The sequence below is a fragment of the Daphnia magna genome, linkage group LG8 (assembly GCF_020631705.1).
Source record: "Daphnia magna isolate NIES linkage group LG8, ASM2063170v1.1, whole genome shotgun sequence".
In the NCBI taxonomy this organism is placed as follows: domain Eukaryota; kingdom Metazoa; phylum Arthropoda; class Branchiopoda; order Diplostraca; family Daphniidae; genus Daphnia; species Daphnia magna.
The window spans coordinates 6,978,749-6,992,084 of NC_059189.1; the positions used below are offsets into that span (position 1 = coordinate 6,978,749).

The 13,336-nt window shown below is 39.7% G+C and overlaps 1 protein-coding gene and 1 pseudogene across 1 annotated transcript; both read left to right on the plus strand.

Moving 5' to 3' along the window:
• Positions 1-1,498: 1,498 nt before the first annotated feature.
• LOC116929731 lies at positions 1,499-3,503 on the plus strand. The gene is made up of 5 exons (XM_032937072.2): positions 1,499-1,880; positions 1,988-2,110; positions 2,168-2,353; positions 2,421-2,639; positions 2,699-3,503. Exons 2-5 carry the CDS (start codon positions 2,080-2,082, stop codon positions 3,187-3,189), a joined length of 927 nt encoding a protein of 308 aa, XP_032792963.1. The 5' UTR covers positions 1,499-1,880; positions 1,988-2,079; the 3' UTR covers positions 3,190-3,503.
• Positions 3,504-8,300: 4,797 nt separating this feature from the next.
• On the plus strand, positions 8,301-12,872 carry LOC116928661 (annotated as a pseudogene).
• The last annotated feature ends 464 nt before the right edge of the window (positions 12,873-13,336 follow it).

Here is a 13,336-nt window from a genome sequence, read left to right on the forward strand (position 1 = left end):
CAGCTGTGTCCGTAAATCATCGGAATAAACCAAGGTATTATTGTTCGAATCACGGCGTCGTGATGTTTTGTTGTCTTGAGTGTTTGTATTTTGATACTGGTAACGAAGTCAAAGTGTCCTGGTCGTAACAATATAATCCATAGTACAATTTTCAACTAATTGCTTTAGACATTACATATTCTGGCAAAGGCCAAACATAAATTAGTGATGGTTTTAGTGAAATATTAGGAAAAATAAGAAGATTGACAATATTGTTTTAGTTGTTAACTACGAACGTTGTTTTTGTGTTAGTATAAAACTATGTCGTGTTGCGACTATGCAAATGGACTCATAAGTGATGCCAAAACTCGTTACTTAGATAAGTTAAAATTGTTAAATAGTGAGTGTCCCTATTCAATTCCCAATTCTATGTGGAAACCCGGATTAGATTGTTGCCCAATTGTTCCCAAAATTTCTCCCCCAAACATATTCATTTATTTGGTTGAAACCAAAAGTTATCAAAACCACTTGGAGGCCCTTCACCAAGGGCCCTTGTTGAAGGGCCTATTTTAGTTACGAGTCCATTTGCATATTAGGTACACGACATAGTTTTACACTAATACACAAAAAAACGATGAAAACGTGAAACGAAACACAAACTTTTTCAGTGAAAATTTTATATTTATTCATATTTCGCACAATAACAAAATACAGTCATAGCAGACAGAATCGGTCGTCGAATGCTGCGTAGCGCGATAAAATAAAATGCGAAAAAAGATGTCGAACAGCCTTATACCACGTTTCGTTGGTCTGTATTTCGAAAATTTCGACGGTGTTGAGGCGGGGCACAGTGGTGGAAAATAGAATCAGAGTCATCTATTGAGAGAAACTGAGTTATTTAACGGCTATTGCCAGTGTTTCTTTTCGAGCTTCAAATTCATAATTTCAACACCGGATCCATAACCTGGCTAGCCCTGATTTCCTACCCGATTGCACGGGTTTTCCCGGAATTTAGTCTTGTGCTTTAAATTTCCGCCACAAGACTGCATTTTCCCAGAAACTTTTTTGCTACCCTCCCTTTTTTTAAACTTGGCGCCATCCTAGTCGCCATTTTTCAAGATGGTGGGGGGTATACCCGTTTACCCATCAAAACCGGGCCAGCCTACCTATTTTAGCAAATAGACTACCCGGATCGCTCATTGGCGACTATTTTTGGCGACGATCCTAGGGTAACCGGGGTTTCGAGAACCGGGGCCGAGCCCTAGGTGTGGGGATGATCTTTATCGGCACGGGGATGATCTTTATCGGTGCGGTGATTTCGGTGCTCGGTGCGGTGATATCGGTGACCAGTGCCTTCCCTGATTATCAATGAATAGTGATCTAAATTGGCAGTTGCCCTGCGGTCAACAAGAACAAAATGTGACCCTAGTTATGTGATTCTCGTTGGCCTATCAGAACGCAAGGTCACTGGTAAGACTAACCCCCTATGGCTAAAGAGGTGCTATCGGTGCAGCACCGATTATAGCACCGTTCCGCACCGAAAAAAGAAATCCCCGCTCCGAACTTCCCCGATTTATTTTGATCAGTGAAGGTTTGTGTTGCCTTCGATTAGAATGTGATTGTGGATAGAAAACAAACGGGTAATCTGGTGATAAACCGGGGCTAACTGGATTTTGAACCCGGGTAATGGAACAGCTTTCGAAATCAACCTATAGAGGAAGTGACTGACGCGTAACCCCCTCCCTGTTTGTGAACGTACTCTTGCAGACTCTGCCGTGTTTGTCGCGTCGCCATTTTCCCTCTGAGGAATTCACATGGGGGAAAAAAAGGATCGCAAAAAAATATATTTGTGAAACGTTCCCAATTTACCAAAGGATACTAGCAATAATTTTGTGTGAAAGGTAAGTGAACGAGCTACCTTTAAAAATTAAATTCATGGGTATTTAGTTCTAGAAAACAAATAAATTTTAATGTTAAACGGTATTGTTTACAATTTTCATTGTCTTAGGCCCTGGGTATGATGACACCCTTTTACAACGCAGCTAATTTTTCGTTACAAAGAATGTAAACAATAACGTTTAACGTGGAGTGAATGTCACGATGTTGGTCTTTGTAAACGCTTTCGGTTCAAGTACGCCACCAGTCTTTGTATTCCCAAAAAAAAATGCTAATCCAGATCTCATTAAAGGAGGACCTACTGGGTGTGTTGGACTAGTGCAGGAGTCTGGCTGGATGACTGCGGACAATTTCCTTGTTTCCATTAAGCATTTTCATGAAATTGTGAAATCAACAAAGGAAAAACCAGTGTTGTTGATATTCGACAATCTTTGCAGTCACATGGACTATAGTGTACTGAAATTTGCAAAGGACAAAGGTATTATTTTGTTAACGTTCCCACCGCACTGTTCGCATGCACTACAATCATTAGACGTATGTCTTAGGTCCGTTTAAGAGCGGCCTTAAAAAATCTCACAATCAATGGATACAAGCTCATCCAGGAAAAAGAATTAGCATAAAGGAAGTTGCTCATCTTTGTAGAGTGGAGAAAATTATACCTGCTAATATAGCACCAGGATTTCTACAAACCGGAATTTATAAATTTAACAGAAATGTTATTCCGGAAACACGCTACGCCCCAGCAAGTGTAACCGACCAGCCAGGTACAGTTTTACTATGAAATGATTTGTTTCTCTTTAAATCCGATGTATTCTTTTTGCAGAATTTGAAAGACGCGCTTCTTCCGACGATCCAACTGAACCCAGGATGACACAAGATGTTACTTCACACCCGGATGGTATATTCGACATGGAAGAGACAAGAGAACGACTACAAATTAGCGAAGAGCCTGCAACTCCAAGGATTAATCTCACTGATATAAGACCACTTCCAAAGGTCAGTCAGACCACCCCAAAAACCCACAGGAGAAAAAAACAACTTAGAAGACTTGGACGAACCAGAATTTTAACGAATACCCCGGAGACGAATATCATAGCTGAACACCATAAAAGACAAACGGAGAAGATAGGAAAAAGTAGACGTCGATTACAACCAGCAACTGAAAAAATTAAAAATCAAAAAAGGAAACTTAAGAAAAGGAGCTACATTGCAACCACATCTGATGACGATTCTTCAGTTCAGGAAAACATGAATGTCCCAAGCCCGAAATCCAAATTCAAAAAAAAAAAAAAAAATCGTGAAAAAGCAAAATGACAGTGAGCCGAAAGATGACGAGGAATTAATTGAAACAGATGCGATTTCAGGAGGAATTAGAACGAGGACTTGTCGCTTAGCGAAGCCAAGCATCTATCGTTCTATCGGAGTTTATAGACAAGTCATCTTTTTCGGTACAAGCAAGTCAGGTGTCCAAAATATTGCAATAACTAATCAATCTCAATTTTCGTGTTTCAAAAACTGTGTTCATTGATCCTACAAAGATATGCAGAGCTGTTTCGTACGTAATATTTCAATGTCATGTAGCCAAGAAGAAGTATGATGCTGTTTCTTTAATTCATTATGATTACACAGAGTTAATACAGTCCGTTTAATAATAACAACATGGTCGCTGTGCAATTTTCATTTACTTATACCTAATTCATACACTCAATTAACTTGAAATATTGAATGTTCTTTAAATCGATTTCAAATATTCCGCAGCTGATACGCACAGTTGCTTAGCCACAGACTCTTCCTCCACTCAACTTAGGCTCCGTCCATAAAAAATCGATTTCGTCCGATTGTACCCCCAAATCCGTGTCCAGTATCACCCCCAATGAGGGTCTATTTTTAATTCATTAACAACTCTTAAACCGTAATCCGTAAACAAATTTTTATACGGGCTCTGTATAAGTAAATGAATTAACTATCTCCTTTAACTATTATATTAATTTTTGACGAGTCATAGCGTGGGCAATACCAACAAATGTGCTGTAAATAAAAATGAAAAGACAGCGCTCTTTTTTGTTTTAACTATAAATCGTGTACTTTTAAGAACTTTACGATGATTTTTTTGTCACATATAGAAATTGACATTGAAAACCTCCCAGTATTTTTTTCCCCCCAGTTCATTATCACCAAGACCCGTAACTGCTACTCTCCTGTTTGGTACGTGTCCTGTATGACCCCGCTATCCCCTAATTTAAGATCTAAACTGTGAATCAAACGAAAATTCAAGGTGTACCATTACACGACAGGTGAGTCATCCTTGCTTACACTTAAACAGAAACTTGTTTTTGTTGATTTTTATTTATGTTTACCCTTCAACCCAAAAATCACTGTCATTTTATAAATCAGTGGAAAAAACACACAATATTCAGTACTTGTTATCCCTAAGAGATTTACCTTGATAAAGCTAGAAGGCTATGCCGTGGTTATTATGGGCCCCTAACTGTTTATTGTTTCCCCAGGGGTTCCAGCCGGGTGGCGATTGGCTGCGAATTGGGCAGAATTTTCACGTGCAGAAACAGGAATTTTTTCGTTTTTTTTTTTTATGTTATTAGCCGTCTAAAACTACGTGGATTGTTTCCAAATCTGTAGGTTTCTTTGTTAATTTTATTGTTTTTTTGTTTGATCAAAATTCAAATTTCGGTCTTATAAATAGGGCTGTGATTGGTTGGTGAATTTAGGGAACCTCTAGTGTCGCGAGTTTCGTTTTTTGGGCGAAATTTTCCTACAGTTCGATTCTCCATGTAAAACTGTATTGTTTAAGGTATTTTTCGTGATGAAAGGTTGGTTAGTTAATTTTTAATTTGAGTTTGTTTAGAAATGGCGAGAGTGGCTGTCGTTTGTAATTTGTTTTATTAGCATTTTAAGAACAAGGAAGTCAGCCGTGAAAACTGCCTTGTAGAATCAGTCTTTCGTGTGGTGCCATCTAGTGGCAAAGGCCTAACCTAACCCGCCGTAGCGTTTTGGCACTACAACTATTTTACTTATTTTAGCCATCGCGGGCCTTTTATTATTTTTATATTATTATTTTATTATTGATTCACCTAACCGGTACTTGGTTTCAAACTAGGCTATCCCATTGCTGTTTTTTTTTGAATAATTGCGCCATAGCACGCGATAAGACCCGCAGCAGCATTTATTCAGTGGTGCACTGATCAAACTATAACCTTTTTTTGACGGGTTTAATTTACAGCTATCCACTATTTAGAATTGGAATAATACGTTGTATTTAACTACATGATGACATAATAAAGTCGAATTGAAAGAAGGAAAAAAAATGGAAAAAAATTTATTATTGGAAAAAGGGGAAATTTTAAAATAGGTAAAACGAAGAATAAAATAGTAATGAAAATCAATTGTAGCTATGTGCTAAAAAACGTATTGCCAATTTCCATTTAAATTGAAAACAAACAAAAATTTGCAAAGAAAATTACCGTAGAGCCCTGACAGCCTAACCTTCACTTCACCATTCAGCCTGGTTCAGCCATTGACGTATGCCCAACAAAATCTCGAAGGCGGACACCCAGTTGCCTTTATTGGTTTTGAATAAAAATATCATGACTTTATTTAATATGTAAAGTGTGAATCAAACAAACTTTCAAGAGGTACCATTACACGACAGGAGTCATCCTTGCTTATACTAAAAACGTAAACTTGTTTTTGTTGATTTATAATGATGTTTTCCCATTAACCCGAAAATCACTGTCATTTTATGAATCAGTGGAATAAAACACACAATGTTCAGTACTTGTTATTGGTTTTGAATAGTAATATCATGACTTAATTTTATATCTAAACTGTGAATCAAACGAACTTTCAAGAGGTAGAATTACACGACAGGAGAGTCATGCTTGCTTATACTAAAAATATAAACTTGTTTTTGTTGATTTATATTTATGTTTCCCTTTCAACCCGACAATCACTGTCATTATATGAATCAGTGGGGAAAAAATCATGTTCAGTAATTTTAATTGGTTTTGAATAAAAATATCATGACTTAATTTAAGATCCAAACTGTGAATCAAACAAAATTTCAAGAGGTACCATTAAATGACAGGAAAGTGAGTCACCCTTGCTTACACTACAAACAGAAACTTGTTTTTGTTGATTTATATTTATGTTTACCCTTTAACCCGAAAATCACTGTCATTTTTTATGAATCAGTGGAATAAAACATACAATATTTAGTACTTGTTATTGGTTTTGAATAAAAATATCATGACTTAATTTAAGATCTAAACTGTGAATCGAACGAACACTCAAGAGGTTCCATTACCCGACAGGAGTGTCGGAAATTCCGACGGACGAAGCTCACAGCCCCCGTCCGGGTGACAACCCTTTGGCCGAAGCAGGCTAAACTCAGCCGAGTCATCCTCAGTGGGTCACCGAGAATAGGGAGGTCGATGAGCGGAGGCAAACGACTTGAGGCGGCCTACGGCTCGCAAGAGCCGTAGTTGAGAGGTTGGAGCGCTAGATAATGACATCGGAACTGCATGAGTGCTTTTTCATATATATGGAGACACCTTTGTTGTTGTGAGGGTGAAAGGAACGACGTGAGGGTTGAACTCATTGAGGCGGAGCCTGCAGAGTTCATCCTGCCAGAGTATATGTTCAGTTCCCGCAGGGTTATCGGGAAGGTTACCGATCGATAACTGGCAGGGAACATCATCAACTGGTGCCCTCTATTCCAGGATCGGACGCTCGAAGAAATCAGACAACAGTGTAGTTTTTCCCATGTATATAAGGGGCTGTTCAGCCGTGAAAATACACTCACTTTTCTTCACCGAGCTCTCGAGTCAAGTTGTCTGTTCTTTGTCCATTTAACCTCCTGATTTCCACAGTTAAGGCCGAGGATCCCTGCTGCCGTCGTTCTCCCAAGCCTATCCAGCCGTCAGCCCCGTTGCCGAGCCAGCCTGCGACCAGAGACGACCGAAGAAGACCCGGGATCCAGCTCATCACCGCGAAGAGTAAGACTCTAGCGGCAGCAACCTCTATTCAGCCCGATAAGGCCCAATAGACTCTCGGCATTGCTCTAGCCCGACACGGCGAAAGCAATACCCAGGACCTCTAGCCGTAGCCTGGTAAAGGCGACAGCTGTGGCTCCTGAACCGTGCTACGGCACTAGACAAAAGTTAACCGCGTAAAGATCATACCAGTCTGGCAGGCTCACCCCCGTAAGTCCCGACTGACCATCTGCGCCTGCAGTTAACTGGCCCTACGGGAGATAAATCCTAAAATTAGTCATTCGAACCGGAGATACCGGTGTTAAATACTCGTCAAAGTCCGAAAAACAAAATTTTTCGGACTCTGAAATAAGTTGGGACTCAGCCGAAAAATAATATTTTTCAGTTGGGACTTCGAAAATTTTGCAATTTTTTCGATAAGGACTTAACTTGAGAAAAGTCAACGCAACTAAAATTTTTTTCTTTTCTTTTGCCTTTGCAGTGTCGGACAATATCCGTACGCCGAACGAGGAAGCGGTTTACTGTTCGTTTGAACGCGCACTTGAAGAGAACAAGCTCCACTCTCTTTGGGTCGGGCTCGATCGTGTCGTCCCGAGAGAAGTCTTTCGTCGGCTCGGGCTTAGGGAACCATTCCCAAGCGGAACATCAGCACCAGCCAAACCCAAAATCTTGCCTCCAGTCCGGTTCGCGCCTTATGCCAGACAGGCAGAACAAGATCTTAAGTTCCTGAACGACAATAAGCGGGCTGAGCTTCAGGCAATGCAGCGGGTCAAAGAGGAGCATGCCCTTGCGATACTTATTGCCCAACGCAAGGAGAAGGAGGCCGCGGAAACTGTCCTATACTTGCAGCAAACCTGCCTTCTACGGAGGGAAAAAGAAGCGTTAATTCAAAGAGAGGAGGAGCTTGCCAAAGTCATCAGCCACCAGGAGAATTGCGGCTAAGGCACCGGAGCCAGACGTCCCATCGCCGATCGTCAGACCGGCGGTGCTACACATTGAGCCACTCTCAGCAGCTGCGCCGCAACCCGGTCCGTCCACTCCGGCTCCTGAAGCCATCAAGGTGACCCCGGCGCGCTCGTCGAAATCATCAAAGTCCAGAAGCAGCAGTAAGCACTCACGGAAGGAGACGCCCGGGGAAACACCTCGGTCCAGCAGAGAAAGCCGGAGTAAGACTACCCCGGCGGAGAAAGGAGCCTCCGAAGCGTTGGCCAAAAAGTTCCGGAAGCACGGAATATCCACTTCACACGACGAGGAAGCGGTGCTCAAATCCCCGCAGAGCCCTTATTCCACCTGAAAAGGCCTTGTATTTTTGTTGTTACGTTGTGAGAGAAATAAAAAAATTTTGAACCGAAACTATCGTGTCATAAGCTGATTTTTTCGGTGAATTTGAATTTTTTCGGTAAAGCAAAAAGGAAAATGAACACGGAACCACGATCGGTCAAGACCCGAGCAGCAGTGACTGCGGAAGTGTCGGACGAACGGTTCTCGTTGCAAGAAATAGCGTTAGACGAAGCCAAAAATGACATCGCCGGGCTTAATGAGTGGTTGGAGAGAGCTGAGGTGAAGATCGCCAAAAGTCACAAATGGGAGGCATTTGTCCCAATTTTCGGGTTCGTCTGCAACACAGCAAGCTAGAATATCCCATAGGGTTCTGTTAAATCTTTCTACTAATCTGTCAGTTTGGGGATGATAGGCTGTGGTCCTTATTTGTTTAATTATAAATAGTTTACATATCTCTTGTATTAGGCTGGATTGAAAGTTAGTGCTTGATGTTTTAGAACTACTTCTGGGAATCCATATTTGGTGAATCTTATTTACTTAAACTTACGCAATTGTGTTGGCGATTTAATCCTTCACTGGATCTGTAAAGAAAAAACGACTGACAAAGTCAGATAGAACTAATAATTATCTGTATCCCTTCGCGCTTTCTTGAATTGGGCCCACTATGTCCATTTCAGTTCTTTCCCACACCCTGCTGACTGGTTGTAAAGGGTGCATTGGAGCTTAACTTCCACCTACTGCTTTTCATTTATTGCACTTTAAACACCTCCTGTTCTGTGACGGAGTAACGCAAGCTCGGCCACACGCATTGTCTCTGAAGTCTGGCTAATGTTTTTTCTATTCCTAAATGCCCTGCTAATGTTTGACGACGACTTTCTTCGAATAAGCGTGGTATCATTTTACGTAGCACTATTAATTGTGCTACTAATTGTGCTACCCATTCTGTCTGGTAATATTTTTAAAATCTCTTTTTAAAGTTTTCCTCTTGGCTTTTTTTTATATTTGTCCTTTGTAATTCTATCCAGGTTTTTGTTTCCGTTATTTAAGTTCGTAAATTGAGGAAAAAAGATTCATGGGACTTAAATGTTACCAATGGGTAATAACTTCAAAGCATAGACGTAATAAAGTTAGAGTCAAACAGCTATTTAGTGATTACTTAAGGGGTACTTATTCTGCGGCAAGATTTACGGTACGGCTCGGCGGAGAGCGGCAGAGGCCTAAGTTTGCACACGGAACAGGCAGAGTAGATCTGACTGTCCTTTGGGAGTTTGCGGTGGCTTTTTATATGTTAGTCATCATCCCGTGGGGGACATACGGGACAATGTTAAGGTATAGGAGGACAAAATCGGACCGTATTGGGCGATTTTGGAAGTCACGAAGAGGTATAGGTGGACAAATTCAAGCGGTATAGGACAAATTTGGACGATTGTTAAAAATAGGCCGGGCAGTTTCGGGCCATTTCGGACAATTCCCAACAGACAAAAATATATCAATTTTTAGCGACGGCAGGTTAAGGCCGTTTTAGGCGGCTTTTGACAAATCTTAAAAGTTTCTATTTATAACGGGTGTGCCGAGACTTGTTCTCCCCGCTTGTTATATTTTCTAGAAAGTCTAAGAACTAGATAAACTAGTGGGGTATCAAGTTAAAGAGAGTTTAAGAAATGAGGCCTATTTAAGCAAAAAAAAGAAAGAAGGGGCTTCACTTGGAGTCTCCTTACAAAGGCATCATTTTGTTCCTCCCCACATTTCAATTCCGCTGGTATCCCAGTGAGTGCAGTTAACGGGGGGTCTTCATCAGCAAAAGCCCATATGGTTGTAAAAACTAGTAAGCCCTAAAAATGAACTCAATTCTTTTCCGTATTGGAAGCGGAATATTTAATCACATCTAATTTTCTTGTGCTTGGTGTAAACCCATTATTCGATCCAATTTAATCTCAATAACCAAGTTCTTCTTTGAAAAATTCACATTTCTTTCTTTTTAATTTTAAGCTTTCTTTTTAAAGAAGTTTGAACACTTTTTCTAGATGTGTCACATGCTCAGTAATTGACTTACTGGACACTATTATCTCATCTAGATAGACCACTGCGAATTTGTACAATACCGATTTTAAGATGTTGTTCATGGCTCTTTGAAAGTACTTCGCGCATTTTTCAGTCCCAACGGCATTCTGTTAACTTGGTATTGGCTGAATTCGTAAAGGAAGGGTGTATTGTGTTTGTCACTGTCTTCTATCTCGATCTGCCAGCAGCCGCTCAGTAAGTCTAATGTTGAGAAATAATATGACCCGCACAATGCGTCGACTGCGTCAACTTTTCTAGGTAAAGGGTATTTATCTTTGACAGTTATCCTATTAAAAGCTCTGTAATCTATGCACATGCGCATCTCTCCATCTGTTTTAGGTGCCAGAATTATGGCTGCAGCAAAAGGACTGTGACTTTCTCTTATAATTACATTACTTAACATTACCTTTATCTTGGTTTTAACAAGAAGTTTTAGGGCTTCGGGAATTCTTCTTAGTCTTTGATTAATAGGGGCGTTGTGTCCTATGTCCATGTGATGTTTCACATCTATTGCTAGACCTAGGTCAAGTTCTTTGTCTGCAAAAGTATCTTTGTGTCTTTTTAATAGAATTTCAATTTGGATGCGTACTCATCTGGGACATTAATTGTTTGTCCCTCCATGCTGTTAGTTATCTGTTCATTGCTGTTAAAGCATAATTGAGTAAAACATTCAAAAATTCAATAATCTTGTTGTGTAAGATCATCATTTAATCTATCAGCTGGAATGAGTGGAATATGTATTCCTTCTTTCCTAAAAGTTATGCTATAAATGGGTAAGGTGTTATTCCCAAAACTATGTTTTATAATAAAATGGCCATAACATATTTGTCTATTTCTAGTCTTAATTTTCTTATTATTGTTCGATAAGAAATGTAGTCATAAAATGCTTTTTCATTTAAGTTCTATATTACGTAAAAAATTTGATTAATAATATGGTCATAATTAATAGTTATCACAAATTCAAATTTTCCAATTCGTTTAAGTATTTGTTCAGACACCATTCTAAATACTAGGGGATCATTGTTTTTTATCTGCATTATTTCTCCATTATTCTCTAGGCTAAATAATATGTTATCTGATACTAATCTGGCTGTGGGACCTGCATCCACTAAATCAAGAAGTTCTTTTCCAAAGATTTTAATGGATATACGTATTAGTTTGGGTGTTTTTACTTTCATATTATATTATAAATTGTATGCTAGTGGAGAGTCAGGTTGCGATATTGTGTTTACTGCCTTTGTTGTCGATTCGGGTTGTTGATACATGCCATGGGTCGAATTCTGAACATGAAAATTGATTTGAAAATTGACTTAAGTCGGCTTTTTGAACTTGAATTTAGTAATTTTCTGACTTGAATCTAAAAGTGTGATTCCGAACTACAGCCAATTATCAGTTTTTCGCTCAATAACCATCGTTTCATTGGCTCTGGCTATGATATCCAAAAGTCAGATTACATTTCAAGCTGACCTTCTTGAGGTATGTTCTTATTGTTTATGAGCTTTCTAGGACCTTTTCTTGGATTGAATGGCACTAATTTTCAGGATTTTTAATATTGTCTATTTAAGTTTAGGCTTAGCAGAATTGGCTTTCTTTCATTTAACCAACTGTTTTTAAAGCAATGCTCTTTTTTTCTACCGGGATTCCTATTCCCGGAATTGTAGGATTATGTTTACTAATTGATTTTTTTATTTCAATAGCTGAAAAGAGATTTTTATGAGATCGCTCGGATGGCCGGTGTTCTTGGCTGTATAGACGGCTCGCACATAAGGATTGTGAGGCCCAAAAATCACGAGAAAGCTTACGTCAACCGCAAGAACTATCATTCTCTTGATGTCCAGGTAAATTTATGGCCTTCATATCGATTTTTGTATGTTATTTTGACTATTCTTCAGCTCATATTCAGGCTATTTGTGATGCCAATCATCGTTTTCTCAGTGTATGTTTGACCAAACCAGGATCTTGCCATGATTCCACAATATTCAAAGGCAGTATAATTGCCAAGAAGTTTGAGTCTGGTCAATTTTGAGTGTCTTTTCTGTTTGGAGACAGTGGATATTCCTACATCACCTTCCTTCTGACTCCTTATTCCGACCCTATTCAGCGATATTAGGGATAACTTAATAGTAATTTGATTTGATTTTCATACATTCCCGATAAATTAATGTCTAATTTTAACAGGTTCGATTCAATCGCTCTCACAAGTCAACTAGATGCACAATCGAGAGGGCTTTTGGAGTGCTGAAAAAGCGCTTTAATGTGCTGCACAGCGAGATTAGAATGAGCCCCACAAAGGCATCTTGGTTTGTTCTCTTCTTATGTTACATTTTTCTGTCATATTTATGAGACACATTTATTAAATCATCTTATTAACATTGCAGGATTACGGTCGCTTGTTGGGTATTACACAACATAGCGATTGATAGGAAAATGCCACTTGATGATCTTGAGATGGAGAAGAGATATGATGAGGTCGCTCACTGCCATCCTGCCCAGCCGGTATCTGAAGCTCGAACTCGTCAGTTGGGCTGTGCAAAAAGACAAAGAATTGCTCAAAACTTATTTGGCCACAGATTTTTTTTATGTGTTGTTGATCTTGCCAATCATTTATTGTATTTGCACACACACTGCGGACAAAATACACAATAACGAGATTCAAATGTTGTCATAAGGATCAAAGATAATGTCTTGCAGGTCTTTTGGGATTTCGGCAGCAGTCATTGGATTTTTCAACTTTTCACGCACCTCCATGGCAGCAGAGAGTAATCGCAAGCGTGTCTCCATCATGCGGGCGTGGCCAGCCGTTTCACTTGTAGAACAAAGCTTGAATTTCGTAGTTTTCTTAGTCTCCCTGAGGGTTTTGGAATTCCGTTTCGAAATGTTATTCAAAATAGAATGAAGGGACGAGTCAGCGGCAGGGGTCGTTCGGCCACTGAAATAAACGGAAATGGCGCTAGATGGACGCTTTAGCGTATTATTTTTGCCCCGTAAATCGAAAGACTCTTTCGGCGTAGTGTTGGCTAGAGCGTTGTTGATAGTTAGACAAACTTCTTCTTCATCAGAAAATCCTGGTCCATCTCCATCGTTACTCTTCTCAGCCGCTATATTACTAA